This window comes from Juglans regia, chromosome 8 (genome assembly GCF_001411555.2).
Source record: "Juglans regia cultivar Chandler chromosome 8, Walnut 2.0, whole genome shotgun sequence".
NCBI lineage: Eukaryota > Viridiplantae > Streptophyta > Magnoliopsida > Fagales > Juglandaceae > Juglans > Juglans regia.
Window position 1 is genome coordinate 5,141,329 of NC_049908.1, and position 23,397 is coordinate 5,164,725.

The 23,397-nt window shown below is 34.3% G+C and overlaps 2 protein-coding genes across 2 annotated transcripts; both read right to left on the reverse strand.

Moving 5' to 3' along the window:
* Nucleotides 1-1,876: 1,876 nt before the first annotated feature.
* On the reverse strand, nt 1,877-8,591 carry LOC109020940 (calcium-transporting ATPase 1-like). Its single transcript, XM_019003469.2, has 7 exons — nt 7,815-8,591; nt 7,232-7,286; nt 5,199-7,150; nt 4,916-5,074; nt 4,143-4,314; nt 3,734-4,032; nt 1,877-2,502 (listed from the first exon to the last, which is right to left on the reverse strand). Exons 1-7 carry the CDS (start codon nt 7,989-7,991, stop codon nt 2,254-2,256), a joined length of 3,063 nt encoding a protein of 1,020 aa, XP_018859014.1. The 5' UTR covers nt 7,992-8,591; the 3' UTR covers nt 1,877-2,253.
* Nucleotides 8,592-19,105: 10,514 nt separating this feature from the next.
* On the reverse strand, nt 19,106-22,372 carry LOC118349287. Its single transcript, XM_035693354.1, has 2 exons — nt 20,225-22,372; nt 19,106-19,375 (listed from the first exon to the last, which is right to left on the reverse strand). The coding sequence occupies exons 1-2, from the start codon at nt 22,370-22,372 to the stop codon at nt 19,106-19,108; spliced, it is 2,418 nt and encodes an 805-aa protein (XP_035549247.1).
* Nucleotides 22,373-23,397: the final 1,025 nt, after the last annotated feature.

A 23,397-nucleotide genomic window follows, 5' to 3' on the forward strand; every position in this document is an offset into this window, starting at 1 on the left:
GTAATCACTTTGAAAAAAAGTTAATAACTATGAGATTTATATAAAAAAAAATTAATTTTTTAATATTAATTTTTATTCTTTTTCAAAATGACTGTATAACACTTACATACTCTACGACTGTATGTATGATTACTCCTCGATTAGACCCCAAAGAAATGCATTCATTATATGTTTTAACGAACAATGTTGAGAAATTTGGTTTCTGCTATGAAGATAAAGCTTGCATATTCACCGAAGAAAAAGATAGGATGCCGAGGAACAAAAATTTATAGAAAATAAGATAGGATGGAATGATGGAATATGCAGCATTGTATGAAGTAAAAATGAATAGCAAAACAGAGAAGGAGAACGACAAAAAAACAAAACGAAAAAAAAAAAAAAAAAAAGGTTATTCTCTCTGGTATGATCTTTGGCTGAAACCCAAAGATGTGGGCAGATCAGGTTGACGTTCGGAGGGATAGTTTAAGGGCGAGACAAGATCGATACTGTTCGGTCAAAACTGGAAAAACGTACTTAGCGCTTTGGCTGACATTGTTATCTGCACCAGCTGTGCATTCTTTGCTGGCAAGAAAATGGCATCTTGACTAGTGCTAAAAATTAAACTGACAATCATACGGTCTAGATCTCTGCCCTATATATCATAAGCTTTTGCTCTATCTTTGTTTTTCTATCTGACGAGACGTGGCTGGTACAGAGTAAGGTGTTCGTGATTGCATTGATGCCATTGACATGATGAACCATTGCTCTGCTCCTTGCATGTGTAGCAGTTGAAGTACGACATTAATACCCACGCTATTTACCATTGGTCGTTGTCAAGTAAAGTTCCTAATCCTAATGCCAACTTAATGAAATACGTTCATAAATCTTGCTGGGGAAATTGTTTTTCTCTATCACATATCAACATCCAACCTAAAATTATTATGCCAAATTTTAATTAGTGTATTGATTTATTTTTTTATTTTTTTTAAAATATTTTAAAATGATAAAAAATATGAATAAAAAAATAAAAAATATGATTTTGAACTGACGATCACTTATAACAGACTATTTTAAGTGATAAAATAACACCGCTTATGAGATATTATATCAAGTCATATCAATATTAAAAAAAAAAAAATTGGCCGATAATTAACTACACACTGACCCTACATATGGCTGCCCTGCTCTGCGTTTCTACTTGGAACAGGTACACGCATGCAGCTGGACGCTGAGACTTTTTTGACACTGCACTCTTCAATCCTGTCCATGACATAAATAAGGTTCCTAACCCGAGAGAGAGAAATTCATTTCCTACATTGAATCGAGAACTATATATAGATGAGGATTAGATGGTTAAATTTATCCTCGTGTTGTCGGTTTGTTTCAATTTGTCTCTATGTATTGAGATAGTTTTAGATGAGTTGAATAAAATTTAAAATATTATTTTTTAAAATTATTATTATTTTAAAATTTAAAAAAATTGAATTATTTATTATATTTTATATGAAAATTTGATAAAATTATAATGATGAGATAAGATGAGATGTATTGAGAGTGTTTCTGTATACAAACAGAGCTATAATTACCATTTTTTTTTTCTCAGCTATACCTACCAACTTCATTTCCTTCTCAGACTTGCATCTACTTGGTTAGTGATGTTTTCCTCACAGGGTCAACTGGGTTGACTAACTTCTCCCAGTAATCAAGGTGATCAATTGCCTCAATAAGACAATTACTTTGCAAAAGTGGAATTGCTTTAAGCACTTCCTTTTACCTGTTCAAGAGGCAAGAGTAAACTATAATCATCCGCTTTGTGCCCCTTCGACATGGCTATGTTATAGGATCTCCTTTCTTTGGCCATCATAAATGCCTAGATTAAAAAAGGCCAAGCAATGTAGACAGAAAGGGAATGAGATCATCTCCATTTCACTTGAAATAAATAGCATCCATTTAGTGCAAAACATGGGCTATCATCTGTCAGCCAAGATTATAAGAGATGAATCGTCAATATAATTGCAGATGACATGGTAATACAATTGCATCATGATCGGGCAAATGCTTTATGTCATATCACAAAATTCGGAGGTTAAGAAGTCTAACGTGTAATAGAAACTCTCCCCCAAAATGTTGAAATGGCCATCTTGAGTCGTGGGTTTTGTTGTAATTTTTGCTATGCCTTTCAAATTTCACGGTTCGAAAACCCAGATCAGTTTTGAATTATACCAAAGATGTATAATGGTGTAGTAACCAAATTATGTATCCAGTTTGCTGATCTCAATTTGATCCCACAGGAATCATCTTTAGAGCGGCCGCTATTGGCATCCCAAGGAATCCGAGGAAAACACTAATGAACCACTGCCACAGGCTGAGAGGAGTTGTGTTTGCAAATGAACCGAGGAACTCGATGATGATGATTTGAAAGATGACAGTGCAAGTAAGCACAGCCACAAAGACATAGTTCTCCATTATACCTTTGAAGACGTTTACTTTTTCCATCTCCCTAGAGCTGATCTCATTGAAAACCTGAAGAAGACATCAGCATTCCAGGTTAAGTTCCATAGTCCAAGTAAGTTCAAGATTGCAGCTCTCACGAGTAGGGATGAAAGAGTTAGGGGTGTAAATTTAAACCGGGAAACCGGGAAACCGGACCCGGTTGGTCCGGTTTTGAACCGGTCCGGTCCGGAACCGGTTCCTATTTTATGAAAACCGGCCGGTTCCGGTCCGGTTCCGGTTCCGTAGTTTTTGGGACCGGACCGGACCGAACCGGACCGGTTGGAAAAAAAAATATAAAAATTAATTTATATATTATACAAAATATTTATATATATAATATATAATTATATGTTAAATTTTTATATATAATATATATAATTATATATCATATATGAAAAAATTTTATATTATAATTTATAAATAATAACATAAAATGTTAATCTTAAATATGAACATTTGTAATTTATTTGATCATATGTTATTAATATAATTATATATAAGATAATGTTGTTATAATTTATAAAATAAAAGTTTAATCTTAAAGATAAAAATTTAATTGATCATATGCTTTAAGCATAATATATATATTAAATTTTTAATAATATTTTATAATAAGAATTAACACTTTATTATACGTTTTTTACATTTTAAAAAAATCGGAAAACCGGACCGGACCGGACCGGAAACCGGTAAAACCGGAAGTACCGGTTTAGGAGGGTAATCGGGGCGTAATCGGTTTTGAAAAATACAAAACCGGTACATACCGGTTCGGTCCTAGATTTTGTCCAAAACCGGACCGAACCGGACCGGTTACACCCCTAGAAAGAGTGGTATTAGTTTAAGTCATATACTTATAATCATGGCAGCCAACTATTAATTAGATCAATGTTGCAATCAGACATTTATATAAACTTGACAAGTCCATCACTATCAAATCACATTAGAAGTTTCATACATAAATCAAATTCAGTCTTCCATTAGATTAAGTATCTGCCTAAAAAAAATATAGATGAAGAATCTATCGCAATGGCATGTATGGAGGAGGGAATACTGAGTCACCAACAGTATGCTCCTATTATTTTTTGCTATAATAGTAGTAAGTATCATGCATTAATAATGAACCTAGTACATAAACTTACCTCACAAATATTAGCAACAATCTAATGCTTATATATGTATGTATTCACATACAGCTCTAGATGTCAAAGCAAAAAATTTCTAAATCAGATTAGAGAAATACTTCCGATGAATTCAAAATTACCTGACAAAAGACGAACGAATTGAAAATGATCGTATTCAATACTAAATCTGAATATGGGCCATCAAGATTAAAAGTTGTTTTTCCTCTGGTCTGAAGAAACCAAATTATGACAAACTGATACAGAGACTGCCCCAAGATATTCCTCCACATCACATTACTGATAAAGTTTCCTTTCCTGCCAACTGGTGCTCTTTTCATCAAGTCATCATTTGGGGGCTCTGTGGCTAATGCAAGTGCTCCAAGGGTGTCCATGATCATGTTGACCCATAGAAGTTGCACAGCAGTCAGGGGAGTGTTTCCTGAAAGCACATGCCACGAGGACAAAGAGTAAATGTGAGTGAATATTACAGGAAGTGGCTTATCATAAATTGGTAATGGTACGGGAAAGAGAATATGAGTATCTGCTCACCGGTCAAACAGGCAGAAGAAAAGTTGACAATTAGGGCAACAACATTTACTGTTAGCTGAAACTGAACAAATTTTTGAATGTTTATGTACACAGAACGTCCCCATTTTGCCACAGTAACAATTGTGGAGAAGTTGTCATCCAAGATTATGACATCAGCACTCTCTTTAGCCACCTGAGAATTTGCATACAATTTTCATGACTATTTTTTAAAATATGACAGCTTATCGTGCCAAAAGTTACAAGAAAGAATCCACAACATTATTAAGCACAATAAGAAAGTGTAATTAAGATTCAACATTTCTAATGTTCATATGAAATCCCACCTACAACTTGATGCCCTGGACTCAAGGTCTTCTTTAAAAACATATATAGAGCAGCCCCTGAAAAATATGCTCCAAGTCTTGTAGTGCACCAGAAAATAATGACTTCGACATCCCCAATCTCCCCCCCCCCCCCAAAATCACTAGAGAAACCTTGTGTCTAAACATGATTAGCAGTGATAAACATGTACAATCCCATCTGTTTTTCTCCTTTTTATTTTTTGCATGGAAGAATTTATTTCCCTTTCTATTCCCTAGCATACAAGGAAGAAATGAGCAAAGCTGGCACAATTATAATTCAACAGAGTCGAAAATTTAAGAAAAAGTTATATCTCAGGTAAAACTAAAGAAGTTGGACATAATTTTTTGAAGTCGAGTCTCGCATCACAGCTATGCATGGTGGGAGAATATATATTTTCAGGCAAGACTACAGTAACAGTGTTTAGGCAACACCTCAGTTCCAGCAATGCCCATTGCTAGTCCAATATCTGCTTCGTGGAGAGCTGGGGCATCATTGGTACCATCACCAGTCACTGCAACAACTTCTTCAAAAGTTGTTCGTAAGTGTTTTACAAGGGTATGCTTATCAAGTGGTGAAGATCGAGCCATGACCTGCATGCGAAGAAAAATTAGATTTTCTGTAGCAGACAACTTTCTGCTTACTGTAAAGAGATAGATTTCAGCTCAAGAGCACTCCATATATTGACAAAACAATGTCATTAAGCATATAAATCACCTGAAGTTTTGGAATAATCTCGTGCAATTCCTCTTCACTTTTCTCACGGAATTCTGGGCCTTCAATTGCTATTCCGTCACTGGTTAAAATTCCACATTCTCGAGCAATTGCCTTTGCAGTGTGTATGTTGTCTCCGGTAACCATCCGAACAATTATACCAGCTGATCTACAAATTGCAACAGACTCTCTGACACCTGGGCGAACTGGATCTTTAATTCCAACAATTCCTATGCATGTGTACCCTTTTATTGGTAAGGGACTTTCAACAGAAAATTCATTTCCAATTTCCATATAAGCAAGGCATAGAGTTCGAAGAGCTTCACTAGCAAATCGCTCAATTGTATCCTTTAAATGATTAATGGATGCCTCATTAAGTGGAACAACTTCACCATTCGAGTCTATGACTTTGTCACATGCAGCTAGAATGATCTCAGAAGCGCCTTTACAGTGCACCCGGAAACCACCATTTGGGAGTTCTAGTACTACTCCCATTCGCTTCTTAACAGAATTGAAAGGTTCAACTTTCACAATGTTCAATGCGTGACGTTCCGATTGAAAATCCCCACCAAGCAATAGCCCAAATTCCAAAAGAGCAGTGTCAGTTGGCGTTCCCAGTATCTCAATTTTTTCGTTTTCATTTTTAACAATTTCTCCTCCAGTGTTGTTAAATATTGATTGAAGTAGAATACTCAAAGCAGAACCAGGAATTTCAGAGCCAAAACTAAAAGTCTCCTTAGAGCGCCCTACTTCCTTGATTTTCCCACAAATACAAGCTTTCACAACAGTCATATGGTTCGTAGTTAGAGTCCCAGTCTTGTCACTACAGATACATGTGGCAGATCCCATTGTCTCGCAAGCAGCTAAATGACGGACAAGTGCCTTATCTTTCATCATTTTCTTCATGGCAAAAGCAAGACTTAGCGTCACAGCCAAAGGCAGTCCTTCAGGAACAGCAACCACCACTATTGTAACAGCAATTGCAAAGGATTCCAAAATTTTCATTGCATCATCTCCAGACCAGATCCAGTGGGACCCTTCTTGCAGCTTGTGGCTGATCAGGCCTTGCATCATAACAGAAAACGTAACAACAGCAAAAAATAGGCCTATTTTACCAATAATGGTTGCTACACCATTAAGTTTGACCTGTAATGGGGTCTCATCATCTCCTCCTTCACAGAGAGTAGCCATCAGTTTACCCCACTGAGTTCTCATTCCAACAGTAGTCACGAGCATCTTGCATGATCCATCCTGAACTTTAGTTCCTGACATGAGAAAAGGATTACCAGAATGGACATTAACTGGTTCACTCTCTCCTGTTAAACTGGATTCATTTATCAACACTGAGAACCCAGAAACAAAAAGTCCATCTGCTGGGACCAGATCTCCAATGGCAAGATGAACAATATCACCAGGAAGAAGATCATATATTGATATCTTTTGTCTTAATCCATTTCTGGTAACCTGAACTGCGATTTTTTTCTTCTCCCTGTCCAAATCCTTGAACTGCAGGGATTGTTTATAATCACTTGTGGCGGTGACAAGTACAACAAGCAAAATGCTGGCAACAATTCCAAGGCCATCATGGGCACCCCTCGGCCATCCTTCCATAATTATGCCAACAAGAAGAGAGACAAAAGCACAAACAACAAGAATCATAAGGGTTGTATCTTGAAGGGCTTCCCACACAAAGATCCAAAAACCTCGTGGTGGGCTTTCATTAAATTTATTAATTCCATAAATCTCTTTTCTTTGATTCAGCAATTGCTCAGAAGTTGGAATGCCAATGTTGACTGATGTTGCAAGCTTGTTTGCAATACCCTCAACCTCACCATGTAGTTTTAGTTTTTTCACATCGTGGCCTTCGGCAATGGATGCCAACTCATCAGCACATATTTTGAAGCCTGCAGTTTTGACTTCCTCTGGCACAGTGTATTCACTGGACAAAGTTAGACCTACAGGAATTGAAGTTGGAGTCAACATGATGAAGTATAACCATAATACAAGTTTTAACTTGAGCATCTTAAGATTCTTACCATTGATAAATTGAAGTGCAGCTTGAGAAACCAAGACTGCAACTCTAAACTTCTCCTACAATGTTCAACACCAAGGGAAGAGATGTAAAATTAGAAAAGATATATCATGAAAGCCAGAATGTGTAAGGAAATTATTAGTTGAGTAGGCTACAATTTAATTACTTTAAGAAAATTCAATTTCGTTATCATTATCCTGCATTTGAACCAGAATCACATTAATATCGAACCAGAATCCACTTCTCCCTCGGTATGCTCCTCAACAAATCCGATTAATGCATCGCCAAAGTGCCAATGTTCAATCCAGCAGAATCTTATATATATATATATATATATATATGGATCTACATGAATATTTTCAAGACAGTGTAGACAGGTTCCCATAAAAAAGAACCGTCCAAGTAAAATTATGAAAAGCCCAAGTTCTGAGGCACCTATGTGGTCAAAGCTCGTCGGTTTTCCATACAGATCCTCAACACAGCAGAATTTGGAGTCTAAGCAACTAGTATCAAAATTAGTGGCAAATCTTTATGTTATATGACTAGAATATCCAGTTGGAAAAACTCCACAGAACAGGGATCGCAACCTGATTGGAGCGACGGATGGCCTCAGCCTCGAAGCGCTTGGAGAGATTAGCAGTGAATCGGAACCTCCGTTTAGGATTCTTCACAAGCCAGCAGAGCTTCCTCCATCTCTGAAGCGCCTCCTCCGACGAGTTCTTGGGCTTCACATCGCCAAAGTTCTCGTTCAAGTAGTTCTCCATCTCGGATCCTCCTCCCTTCAGCAAGCAAAAACAAGAAAGGCTCCTATATATGCAGAAACCCTAGCCTTTATCTAACTAATTCTAGCACGTTGAAAGAAAAGGACGCTTCGGGAAGAATAAGGAATTGTATTCCAAGATCAAGTATTCGGTATCACTTTCCGCCAGACAGCTTTTGAAGATAGCAGAAGAAGAAGAAGAAGCTGGAATTGACCAGCTCAAATCAAAGCGTCCAGGAATTCGGTATCACTCTGTGCCTAACGGCTTTTAGAGAGTGCTGAAACACGAGGCTCGAATTGACCATAAGGTTTTGATTTGAAATTTCAAAGTACTCTCTGCTGATAATATTGTATATGAGAGCTTGTCCACGCGAGTATACGATTTTTACTTTTTTTTTTAAACTCAAGATCGTGCAAACCAAATAAAAATCAGTATGTATGTGTTGAGATCTGATTTTAAAAAGAAATCAAATTAGTTTCAACTCGAAGACGATGATGCAAATCGTTTTACATGAAGTTTGTGAAAGCAATTTCATTAGAACAAATCATAGCACCAACATCTCCATGGTCAGGGGCTTCATTTCCTATCCAAATATACATCTACCCTAGAAAAGAAAGAAACACAGCAATGAAAGAAGCGATGAGCCAGTTACCAAAGTTGAAGTCCAAGAGAATTGGAGTAAAGAAATAATATAGTAACAGAGATCTGTTACGTTACGTTGTGAGAGAATTTTTATTGTAAAAATAGATTTATTATATTATATGAAATTTCATCGATTTATAATTTTTTTTTTTTATATATATAAATCACTTTATTTCTCAAAAATGCTTACTGATGTTTTAGACGGGATTTTAGTGTATGATCGGTGAAAGAACAATGTGGATGAATGTAGCATTGTTCAATATTTAAAAGTCAACTACAGTTCCAATCCAAAAAAAAAAAAGTCAACTACAGTTTGCAACATGTCAGAACAGTGGCGCATATAAAGGATCGCATGGGATGAACTGGCAGCATCATGTTCACCGTTGAACAAGTGTAACAAAAGTTTATTTTCACAAATCGTTATTATTATAATTTTTTTAAATTTTTATATAAAATAATATTAAAAAATAATATTTTATTTAATTTTTAATTTTAATTTCATTTCATTTCATCTCATTTTATTTGTATAAATAAACTAGGCTTGAAAAACCCACGTCCTGGGCCTGATCAATTTGTTTAAGGCTACCAGCCCAAATTATATCCTAATATAAAACTGGCCACATTAACATCACAATGCCAAAAAACCAATGCCTTTGTCGTTACAGCCAGCCTGAAAAAGCTCGTTACTAGGTTCCATTTTTATTCAAAAATTAATACGAGACATGGTGCTCTAAATCTGTATAGCACGAAATGGACTTCTTACGTCGTCAGATCCCCGTGTCGAGTCGCGGCCCATTTGAAACTCACGAAACCGGAAGGAGCCCGGAGATGCTATTAGGATTAGGTGGATGGGCCAGTCTTATTTGTTTTATGTATCACACGATCCAGGTTGTAAAGTAGACCCATCTTAATTGTATAGATTCACGTTTAGATTCGGATACAAAAACGATTTTATCTCATTTTATTTTATAATTATAATTTTTTTAAATTTTTATATAAAATATAATTAACAATTTAATTTTTTTAAATATCAAGACAATAATATTTATAATAATAAATAATATTCTAAAAATATTTTATTCAACTTTTAACTTTTATCTAAAACTCTCCCATCTCATCTTACTATCTAAACTGCAACTTAGTGTATATTTTGGTAGCGACCACAAGTTGAGCATGAAAGAAACTCAAAACATTCGTTTCTTTTAAGAAAAGTAAATTACCCTTTTTTTTAATGGTTAACTTATGTGCAATACAATGCAATGCAAGCTTAGGCAAAAAAAAAAAAAAAAATGATAAACACTTAATACTCTTCACAATATTTTTTATAATCATGTTTTAAAATGAGAATTATTATTGTAAAATATTATATAAAAGTAACATCACTTTATAAAAATATTTTCATTTTATATTATGTATTGCGAAGAGTATTATGTGTCTATAATTCTTAAAAAAAAAAAAAAAAAGGAAAAAATGATGACAGAACAAAGGATTAAAAAGTTTTCAACGATAACTATGACAGAAATCAAAAGATTGGAATGACAGGGTTATATATATATATATATATATATATATATATATATATATATATATGAACAGATACTTAAAAGAGTGCATCCGGATTGTCTGCAAGTGGTTGATCATGGTATTGATGGGGAAAACCCCACCACCATGGAGAAAATATGGAGGACATTACGTTAATGCACGCGTGCAGGCGCAGTCTAATCACATCCATATGCCTTTGCAATTTACTTGATTGACTCTCTGTCCTGTCTTCTTATCCTTCTGCATGTCTTTCTTTTTTTTACTCATTTCAGCTCCTTTTAGCGAATCACTCAGTACAATCTGTGTTGAGAGTTTACTTTTTTTTTTTTAATCTTCTTTTCCCTCCAAATAAGTTACGTGTAACGTTCGACTGAGAGGACGCACTCGCTGTAGTGTGTACCCCAGTAGGAGGAGTATGGTGGATAACTTCGTCATGCAAGGTCCCCTGCCATGTGTGATTGCTTCACAACAATCACGGCCAACCTATCACTGGACGGGACACTTTCGACTGTAGTTAAATTGTGGGTTTTGAAAACAAATTAACCTTATCTACATCACCTTATTCTCTCCTCTTTATTACTTTGAAATCAAGTACCATTCATGAACATGTTTTATGTTTTGGTCAAAGCAATCGCCCATCGACAAAGTCGTCTTCTTCTTTTTTCTTTTATTTATTTATTTAAATATTTTTATGATAAACAAAACTTTATTGAACATAATAAAATAACAGCTAAAAATCCGAATTAGTATACGAGACATATACAAAAGCGTGATTTATTAAAGTTGATAATTTTGGGTGCATATCTTACGTGCAAGAAAAATTGATAATTTGATTATCTGAGTGAAAATAAAATGTGCATATGAAAAAACAAAAGAAAGAAAGAAAAAAATGTCAAAATACATGCATGAGACCCCACACGGCCTCGCCGAAGTGGGAGGTGCAGTTTCCAGGCGCGTGCATGTGAAAGGAGAACCTAGCTAGCTAGATAGCTAGGCTGACTTTATCTCATTTATTTATAAGAAAATAATTTATACATAATATTTTTTTATAATATATTACATAATAATATTTTAAATAAGGGATGTTTTTATAAAATATTTTATAAAAATAATATAACTTTATAAAAATATATTTATTTTATAATATTATTATATAATTTGTTATTCAATATCTTGTATTTATATCGTTACTCTTATTTATTTATAGTGCATTGGATTGGATGTACTACTCTTTTGAAAATCTCCCATGCCATCATTTGAGATCACATCGTCTAATCTAATGTTTGTCTTAGCACACGAGACATGACCATGCATCCAGTCTGACAATCTATAAAACATTTTTCGACACACGTGCACTAGCTAGCTCGCCCTCGGGCAAAACTAAAGTTCTAATCCTAATTATAAAATTTCTCTAAAGATCTTTTCTTGGTAAACAAGTAAAGTATATCATGATTCATATGTTTCCTAGCTAATGGCCCACGCATTAGGGGGAACACCTCGATCAAAAGTTAGAAATTAAAATTAATAGCTTTAATTCTGCATTGTATCTGTCAAGCACTACAAGGAATTTGAGCTTTTTTAGTGCTACAAATTTACCGTTAAAAGTTTCAAAAATGCTGTAAAATATTATTTACAGCGTTTTTATAATCGCTGCACGTTGATCTAATACTCAACGCTAAAATCTTGCCCTAATCTAATACCCACATCAACATGTATACAAAATGCCAATAAACAACAAATTATTGTGCAAGAAAGGACCTGCGTGTAGATTCAAACATCTAGAAATTAGTCTACAAACAAAAAAGTCAATTTTTATGAAGTAACTAGCACGGATGAAGGGGAAAGAACAACAAATGAGTTGCAGAGATACCTGTGGAGAGATAAGATATACACAAGACTATCTGGACCTCCAATCGAATTGAAAATCGTTAAAATCAAATAACTCTGAGACGAATGATGGAGACATGCAATTTTGTATTGAGAGGAAACAACGACCCTAGCTTCCACGAAAGGAAAATTAAGTGGAGGAATATAAGCTTTGTGCCCTGATGTCGAAAATGGAGATGAAGTCCTATGGGGAGTGGGTGGATTTGCAAGTAGGCGAAAATGGGAAAGAACATACGTTTAAGTGGATAAGGGTGGAAACGAACGAGGACGCTAGCTTCCGCAGAAGGAAAGTGCAGAGGACTACATAGCTTTGTGCCTTGATGTTGAAAATGGAGATGAAGCCGTGTGGGGGTGGGTGGATTTGCAGGTAGGTGAAAATGAGAAGAACGTCGAAGTGGAGAAGGGACTTGTACTCAGGAACAAAACAGGGGGAAAAATAAACAAAACGCATTTTGGCACCCAAGAGAATACTTGCAATGATTTTCCTCTGTTACAACATATTATTTCTTATTGCAGCGATTTTTTTCGCCACAATATAGTGAAAAATCACTGCAACTAACAAAATAATTGCACCACCAAGTTTGAATTCAAAGTCGATGTGAATAAGTTGCGACGATTTTATTTTTGCTGCAAATAGTTACTTATTGCAGCAATTTTATTTGTAACAAAATAAAAATCACTGCAAAAAATCATTTTTCTTGTAGTGAAAGTTTACTAATTTATCAACGAACTCAAACCCTGCTCAATAGATATTACTTGTTGGAGTTACCAATATGATACAGTTGATCTCACGCCAACATCCGACCGTCAATCGTGACATGCAGAAATGAGATTACTTGGATCATGTCCGACAGGCTACAGCTTGCCGACAGGAGTCAGTGCAGGAGCGTGCTGATGCCTGAGGCAGCTGGGTCATATACGTGTCAAATTAACACTTCTACGTACGTGCCGTCATGCCGTGGATCGATGGCCTCAATAGGCATGCATGTGAGACGTTCTGATGTCCCTTTGTCCGAGTCTCCGATCGAGCTAGGTCTGGCCCTAATCTGGATGATTGTTTCCATCACTGTTACCAACTTACCACTGCGCTCCCTTAATTGCGTCGTTTACCTTTCATCGATCGAGCCTCAAAGCGGTTTTAAGTGATCTTTTTGCCGCTTTGATCATCTGTCTATGCATAAAACCCTAATTAGGTTTTATAATTTGTTTGTATTGAATGCTCTTTTCTTTTATTAATCGGTATATATATATGTCCTGCCATGTCCCATAATTTTCATTTTGCCAAGCATGACCCCTAATGTTACAGATCAGTTTGTTTCTTTCAGCTTTGTTAGATTGCTTGTTTTACCAGCTGGGGTCCATGTTCAGATCATATATATATATATATGTGTGTGTGTGTGTGTGTGTGTGTGTGTCCCATGCAACCATATAATTAATCACTTTAATTAAGAGAGAATTATATGTATTAGAGTAATCTATTCTGTATGCATAAATATCTATTCGTGTTAAGATATGCTTGCCAGTTTAAAAGTTTTCTAAAGAATGACGAGCACAATTAATAATGACTCATAAAACCACTTACAACTCTACGTACAGGTCGATCTCCACAAGGTAATTGTACGAATCGTATGTAAATTAGCTTTGTAGAAGACTCTCTCTCTCTCTCTCTCTCTCTCTCTCTCTCTCTCTCTCTAATGTTTTCAGAATGATCAATATGCCAATAGTACTACTGCTGGGCAGAGGCCAGGCGTGGCGCTAATTATGACAGCTTATCGGCAAACTGTGAAGATCCCATCTTCTTCACACGCTTTTTTAATTCTCTCTCGTTAATGGAACCTAAACAAAGTTGGGTACGGTTTGGTTCGATCATTTTCACGCTGTTTAATTTGATGATACTTATTCTGTGACCAGTCTAGTTATATTGGCCTGTACAAGCTGGGCTCTGTCATATTAAATATTAATTACCTAGGTTTTCACCATAAATGTCGGGAAACAATTGAAGGAGCCGTTTATAAAGTCATTCTTCAATATATAAAGTCTTGAGATCATCAGCGAGAAGACCAGGATTGTCGACATAGCATGCATAAAGAAGTGGTGCAAGTACTAGAGGTTAAGGTGTTTTTTTGGTACATGACTTGTGTTTTGGGTTTTTTTTTTCTTATCTTGTAATCCTAAAGTGTTCGGTTATTATTACGATTTTCCTCCGTCATAAGTAAGTGTTTATTAATAAAATTAGAGATGAGTCACTTCTAGACATGTGGCCTCAACTCTTTCTTAAAAAAAATAAAAAGTACTAAGGTTTATGCGCGTGTATATTTTATATCATAATTCCTTATAAGGTCAATTTTGTAAACGGATCAAAAGATAATTAGGAGCAGATCGGAAATATGATATATATTATAAGTGTGACATGCATGCATAATTGTCGTATATCTAATTAATGAGGTAATTTTCACTAGATTTTTTTTTTTTTTTTTTGTATGGTACTTGCAGATATTAATTTGTGCCATAAATAAAAACTTGCAAACTGGCAGCCTGCATCATTGATTCTCCTATTCATAAATAAAACAGCCACTTGAGAATGAAATTTACATAATTCTCGTCCTAATATTAGAAAGAACATTGAGCATGATTGGGTAATGAGATGATATGAAAATTCTTTGAATAGTAGTGAAATGATTTGAGTTAGGATGTTTAATTAGGTTTTGAATAAAAAAAAAATTTGAATACAAATAAAATAATGCTAGATACAATTTTAAAATATGCAAGTATTGTGTACTCCGTTTGAAAAAGTTGAAGATTTGAAATTAAAAAATATTTATATTTGACTGATGTTTAAGAAAGAAATTATGAATTTTTTTTAGATGAGATCATCTCATCTAAGTGTCCAAATATAGTCTTAGGCGTCATTCCAAGAATGAGATGAGATGATAAATTTGTTAATAATAGTGAAATAATTTATGAATAATAATGAAATTATTTGAGTTATGATGTTTTATTAGGTTTTGAAAATGGGAAAGAAAAAGCTGAAAAAATATATGATAAAGTTAAAATATTGTTATGATATAATTTTTTAATTTAATTTTTGTTTTGACATTTGAAAAAGTTGAATTGTTGCTTATGTTTTGTTTGTAAGTTTTGGAAAGTTGTAATAATTATGTACATGATGATTAGATGAAAAAGTTAAACATTTGAAATTGAAAAATGTTTTTATGTTTGAGTGATGTTTGGAAAGGGCATGCACAAAGATGATATTAATAAAATAAAAAAAATGAACAAAATACTAAATTACTAATACTTTTTACTAGATCGTGGATTGTTCTATTCAAGTGAAATAGAGTTTATACTCCACAAAAGCCATTTGTATAAGCTCTGTTGTTCGTACGTATATAGCCTCATTTAAAAAAAAGGAAAATTAAGAAAGAAAGACACTGATCAAGATCAAAGCATGTATATGCATGTATACCCTCTGCACTTCGTAATACTGATTAATAAAAACATAAATAACGCTACTCCTGAAATTAAGCATGCATTCATTTGTTCTAGTGCCTTTAACAAAAATTAAAGGTAAAAGCTAGCTATGGACGAGAGAGAGAGAGAGGCAGGCATGGCCAATCTTTGTCAAAGATTGGGGGGAACTTAATTCCAAAAGAGATGATCAGGAGCGATGTCGGGGATGTCAATCCTGTGGCCAATGATTTGGATGCGACAACAAGAAAAAGATGGGCCATGCAAATATATTTTTTTGGGCTGCCCCCAATATTTGAACCTGATTCTTCTCCTGACCCCACTCACTACTGCTGATCAATCAGATCATGGAGATTCCATATATATATAATATATATGGAATGTTCACATGACCGAGCCACAGTCTCGAGCATTGCTAACAGCAACATGATGATCATCGACTGCTTGAATAGAACATCAGCATGATTTCTAGCCTTTGAACCTGAGATATTGCATGGCGCCGATCCTTGGATCCCTGATCTTAAGATTATTGCGTTTATCATTTGTGTTACATGCTGCATGTGATATGTGATTCATGGATCATCATCTTCTGCGTCAGCTTTTCTATTATATTATGGCCAAAGCTGGGTTAGCACCATCATCCGGCCATTGCATGGCCTCCTTTTCCTTTTTATCTTTTTGGACAAGACGTACCATCCACTTCTTACTAGCTTATCAAATAATTAATCAACTTTCTTTTTGTTTTCGAAGAGAAATAGCATGATGAGTACTTATCTATCATGCCTTAGTTAGGCATACTCTTATGGTGTTTTCAACGTCATTAGTTTCTTTATTAATTATGTTGAATATTCGTTCACATATCTAGCATGGTTGTAATACTTTCTACTAAGCTGTCTACTGACTTCGATCTAAAAGGAGACTACGGATCTCTGATTAAAAAAAAAATCTCAAGACAACAAACTGTAATGCACCTACAGTTTACACCACTTTTAACGATGACTTACTTAAAAACCATCTTTTAAGATAATGCTCTCTTTGTAGAATATGGGTGGAGACTAATAAATTGATCTCAAAATTCGTTTTATTTTCCTTCTTTTCATCATTTTTACACTGTGATTATTATATTGGGTGTTTGTTGGGAAACCCCACCCCCTCCTCATATATCATATTTTTTCTTTTCTAATGAAATTTACTTACTTAGAAAAAAGAGTGAGAGAGAAGTATATACATGGATGATGCAAAGTAGTCTTAGCCCTTGTTTAATTATAAGCACGCCACAATAATATACACACACATATATATATATATATAGCAAATATAATATTTATGTGCTGCTAAATATATAGGTATGTTCATGATTATATATTTTAGTTTTTTCCTAGAAAGTAATTCAGGTTATACCTTTTGGCAACTACCAAAAAGGAAAAGGGAAAAAGAAAAAAGAAAAAGAGAAAAGAAATCTAATTATTCCCCTGTTTTAAAGGAGTGTTCAAGTAGTACAAGAAATAATGCATGTAATCACAATCTGCAGGGATATGACACTTAAGCCTGTATAATAAGCCTGTAATGATTTTTGCTGAAAAAGAAAAATAGTAAGAAGATAGAAGATTATGCTTTCCCTCAGGTAGGACGCACGGAGGTGGCCTGGCAAGTGGACGCAGGGAATATACATACATATATATATACTAGCAGTGTATGTACGTGCGATGCACGTTTGCCCTGTATTAGGTTATTCTAAAATATAAACATCTAGTGTAGAATAAGAGAATTTAATGATAAGGTCTATGAAGATAACATAATTAATTATTTAAGTAAACTATAATTGTTTAAAGTCTCTGATAATAGATTTAGACAGACTATATGTTTAAGCAAGTCAGGAAAGTGAATATTACATAATTATTTTTTTGGTTACTATATGGTTACTTTTGGTACTAAAAGTAAAGTCTGAAACAACTAAATATTACATAATGGATTCAAAGTGGTGTGTTCTCCTCATTCACAGCATTGTTCTCCTCATTCGCAGCATTTATGGAGAGAACGTTGAAGTTTTTGTGACGTTGTTTTTGGAGTTGATCTAAATCTGCACCCAATTGTATGATCCATTTTTTTGTTGAACATAATTTTGTAATATTTTGGATATACGGTAAATGTTCCGGTATGGTGAATAAATTTAATGTAAAATATATTTTTAATAACTTTCTATTTGAATATCTAAAATTAAATGTTTTTAAAATATAAATTGGAATTTGAATAAGTTGGTTACCTCTCCTGTATGTTCCATTAGTTCGATTGTTGTGCAACCTAGAGCTTCTTCTGCGATTTTACCGAACATGACAGCTCCTAGTCGTCCATTACCATCGTCAACGTCGATGTAAGCTCGACAGCTATATAAACAAACTATATTTTTTAGTCTGAATGATTAAGCAATAATTTAAATATAATATAAAATTGATTAAATGAACATTTACGACGTAAAATATGAATATAAGATGTATACCGTGGTTGTGCATTACTCATGTATTTGCAATGATAATATTGAAAATTTTCATTTTGTTCATATCCAGTCCCCTTTTTACATCCAATGCAGGACATGTAGAAGAATATTTGATGGAGATCAACCACACAAATAGTTGCTTTAATCCAAAATTTTGCTTTCTGCATTAATTTTGCAACAGATATATATTTTTAGTGGTTGTAAATAATATGTAGTCTTAAGATAAGGTTAGAAATGTACCATCATTGGCTGTAATGATTTAAGAAAACCAACAAGATCATCAAGCTTAATTATGTCTTTCATGTCAACATTTGATGCCGATGCTGATGTTGATGCCGTTGTGTGATGTAGATTTTTTTCGACGATTTCTTCAAGCAGTGCATGGTTTAGCATTGTCCTAAATATTTTTAGAATAATTTAAAATGAATGAGAGAAATCATGGAGGAAAAGATATAGTAGGTACAAATTGTATATATATATAATAAAGTAAGAAAGAATTACCATTGACATAATGGAGTTGCAGCAGGGATGACAGGATTTAAGGTAAATACACTTGTTGGTTGAGACGAAAGAGAGAGACCTATATTATAAAGAAAAGATATTTGTTAGTAGATAATAACATTCTATTTTTAATAAATGTTGATATTATAAGTTGTGTAATATACCATTGTATGAACCAACTTTTATACGTGTTGCGAGTAGAGTTGGCTTAGCTTCAATAATATCAGAGATTGTTCGGCATTCACCATCCACAAATCGACTCCACATAGTCAACCATATGGGCATTAGGCTGTAAATTTTAGGAGAAAATATTTAAAAGTGTAGCATGATGAAATAGTATTGAAAATAAGTTAATTAAAGAATTTATTAATATCACATATATAGTTGAGAAATCTTTTTTACCTCTGGTCGATAACATATATTTCTTGAATTTTTGTTGGCCCATGTATTGAGGTAATTTCTCTAGGAGGTTTCATGTATATTGCGATCGCCAGAATAGCTGTCCAATTATGTTAAAAAAAAATTTGTGAAAACTGAATAAGAGTATCAAGATGTACGTTAAATATATCGATGTGATATTTACCTATTTCATTCCAGTGTCTTTGTACTCATGCAGATTGGTGAATGGGATAATATCATATTCTGGTGGTTGTAATTCCACTTCGTCATCTGGAATGTTTTCGATGATTGTTCTTGAATTTAAGATCCACTGGTATTCATGCGCTTCAATTCTATGCCTGGGATCTAAAGGCTTAACATAAGCATTACTGATGTAGTAAGACCGGAAGATGTGCAACATGTCATTACGTAGGTCTATATCTTTGCTGAAAATTGTTGCTTGTAGTTGGTTGCCCTGCATAATATTGTATAAATGAATAGTTATTTCTATTCTATTGATTGTAAAATAGTATTTATTAAATATATATAAGATTTAATCTTAGAATATAGTTAGAATGAATCTATGTTGTAAGGGGAAAACATATTTATTTTGGATATATCATGTGAAGGAATATAATATAAATATTAAGTATATTTTTGCAAGAATGATAATGATATCAATGTGTTACCTCAGGGTCTATCAATGTCAGATTTTGATATTTTGTCGGTGAATGTTGTGCAGTACGTTTGGGAGATTTGTTTGACACAATCATCTTGATGCTCCAATTTCTTGTACTTGGAGTAATGTCTTTGATTGATGTATAGATAGTCCGCATGTTGAAGCCTACTTATAAATGAAGAGAAAAAAAATATTAGTTTAAACAATTGAATTTAAATAAGACAATTTCAATAATAGAAAAACAGGAAGTTCTGAAAATTACATAATGGAAAAACAAATTGTATTTAATTGAGAGGTATATATTGAAATTTGATTACTTACAGAAGTTTATGATGGATATGCCAGTGTTAGTAATTCTTTATAAACAATATTATTTGTTTCAGTTTCTTCACAATCTTGAGTTGATACTGGTCTTATAAGAACTTTTACTGAAGCAGAAGTCTTGGCTCTTGATAGTGCTACATAGAGTTGGTCATGACAAAATACAGGTTGAGGCAAGTATACACCAACAAAATCTAATGTCTGTCCTTGTGCTTTATTTATTGTCATTGCAAAACTTAATCTGATAGGAAATTGTGTTCTTTTGAATGGAAAACCACTATTGTCGTCTGCATTTGGCAAGAAATGAATCCTTGGTATGAAAACTCTTTTTCCGGTGTGGTGACCAACTGCAATTTCAGCATCAATGATATTTCGTTCAAAGTTGCGACAAATAAGACGTGTTCCATTGCATAAACCTTCTGAAGGATTGACATTTCTGAGTAACATGATGGGACAATTTTTTTTTAATAACAGCTCATGAGGTGGAAGTCCATTTGGTGTCAATGTATTTAAAAAATCCTCCATGATTCCTTGTTCTGATGTATCAATCGTTTCATCGAAGCTATAGTATTGTGTAACTGTACCAGGAAATCTTTGAATAAGTATTGTATTTATCTCATCGACAGAGTTGTTCTTTGGTGTCAAGATAGCTCGATTTGTCATTTCGGATAAATTTTCTGAATAGCTGCCAATATCTTGGAAGACTGCATCGATCAGATCATCTAAAGACTCCACATCATTTTTGTAAGGAATGAGCATTTCATTGGGAATTTTGATCTTATTCTCAATTGTGATTGGTGTTGTTCCATTTCCGACCTGAAGTAAATAATTTGAGAAGTTTGGATCGAATCTTGCTCGCATATTCTCACTCAACCTAATCTTAGTTAAAGTAGACCACAAATATGACGATGCTAAACTGGCATTAACTTCTTCTTGTCTTGTGCCTTTCCGAATCACAGGTAAGACTTGACGAAAATCTCCACCAAATACGATAATTTTTCCACCAAATGGTAATCTTGAATCAGTTATGTCTCGTAACATTTTATCCAATGCTTGCATACATTCTTTTCTAGACATAGGTGCTTCATCCCATATGATTAGCTTTGCAAGACGTAACAATTTGGCAAGAGCACCTTGTTTGCTTACACAACAAGTACTATTTTTGTCAAGATCTAATGGAATTTTGAAGCGTGAATGGGCTGTTCGACCTCCAAGTAAAATAGATGCAGCAACACCAGACGATGCAGTTGCAAGAGCAATTAAGTTTCTTGATCTTACTGTAGCGAGAAGTGCTTTATATAAGAATGTTTTCCCTGTTCCGCCCGGACCATCAATGAAAAATGCAGCAGATTCATTTAGAAGGACTTTCTGCAAAATTGATTCATATGCGTGTTGTTGTTCAGAATTAAGACTCATCGAAGCCATAAGATCTTCTTCTGGTATCAGAACTGCAAATTCATCATTTATTTCTCTAGCTTCAGTTTCGTTTTGATCAAAAGAGACATCATGTTCTATTAAATGAAACATGTTTATGTCTTTTCCCATCGATTCAAGTGTAGAAGAGATGCTTCGTAAGACTTTTGTCCTAATATCTGCTGATGTTGCAACACTTGTTTGGAAATCACTTGACATATCTTGTTCAAAATATTTCCAAAGTTCTCTAGGATTTGTTGGATTACAGTATACTAAAATTGTTGCAAATAGCCGTCTTAAACTGTGTGGTATTTGGTATAAAGAAGCTTCTTGCATACAATCTTGCAAACTGGTATCTCTTTGTAACAAACCATGTAATGTAGCTGCTTCACGAAAGGTTGGTGCAGTGACATTGCCAACTGTTTTGATGTGGTCAAATGATAAAGGGCCTCTTATATGATTTAACAATATCCGTAAGTAATACCTTTCACCTTCGAATGGACTTGCTGTAACAATGCGGCCTATAACAGTTTTCTTCTTTCTTGGAGTCCATATTTTGTGTTGCTGGTTCCAAACAAAAGCTTCAGGAAATTCTTTGTACAGTAGTTTTCGTGCATTTTCATTAGTTTGATTTGTTGAAAAGAATTCAGTCAACATTGATTTTGCCGTAAAATCAGATCTCAGAACATTGTTAAGGTTGTCATGTGCATGAAAAGCTACCAGATATTGATCTTCAAGATGTAGATGTAAACTGTAAACTGATGGATGCATTTCATTAAGAATAAAACCATATATTCTCCACATAGCTTCTGGTGGAGCAATCCATCTGGCTGATTGAAATTGTTGGATTTCATCTATATCTTGGATGTTTTGTCCAGGAATCAAGTTGAAAGCAACACGATCATGACCTTTATAAATGTACTTATAAAGGTATTTGACTGCTTTGATTGTTGAGCAAATTTCTACATTCAAGTGACAATCAAATTTTGCGAGGGGATATGGATTATGTGGAACAACCCAACGGTTATCTAAATCTTTACCTCTGACTTTGACAGACATTCCATTATCACAACGTTTGTACTGTGGGAAACAATCGATTCCAACGGTTGTGTTAGGTACAAAACCTTTTGGAAAGTGATTTTTACAACTGCCATTTGCTTTCATACACACATTGTTCGGATTCAGTACTCCACAGGGGCCATGCATCATGTCTTTTTACTGTCTTGTGCAAATGTAGATTTCTTTCTCTGTCAGGTATTTCTGCTGATACAATTTCATCAAAAGATTCTGGAGCATAGATTTTCCAATCTCTTTGTAGTATGATCAAGAAATGTGCATGTGGTAGTCCTCTTTTTTGATGTTCGATGACGTATACATATGCTGAAACTTTTCCAAATATCTCCCGTTTGAATAATTTATCCTTCAGTTCTTCTAATTTTGCTCTAAAGATACGTGCAATCAAATCAGGACGATTTTGTGCTTCTTCTTGTGGACCCAATTCATCTAAGATTTCTTTCCAACTTGGGTTGCATGTCATGGTTAAAAAGATGTCCGGTTTTCCAAAGCGTTGGACTAAAGCCATTGCTTCCATATATCTTTTGCGCATATCTCTTGGACCTCCAATAAAAGAAGAAGGCAAAATGATTCGTTTACCAACTTTAGAAGCATTGCTTTGTCCAATTGATAGACTGTCAACTATTCCTTGATATACTTCAGATCGAATCTCTTGTTGCTTATTACGAAAATAATCCAATCTTGACGTCTCAATTTTTACGTACATATCAACAACAAACTGCTGCAGTAAACGGCCCGAGAATAGTAAAATAGATTTTGTATTTTTCTTAATTTGAAGTTTGTAGCAATAGTACTCGCGACATGAGACAACCTGTTGTTTTCTATTTTTTTTTAGCACTGTAAGATAATAAATTTAATAAATTAGAAATATAACATTGTTATATTAGAACAATTAAAAGTTAAAAGAAGAATAATTATTTTAACCTTCTTGTTCCTTTATAAGCAGTTGTTCTGCTGATACTGATTGTTGAGGGTCGACTGATGCTCTTGTTACTTGTTGTGGTAGTCTA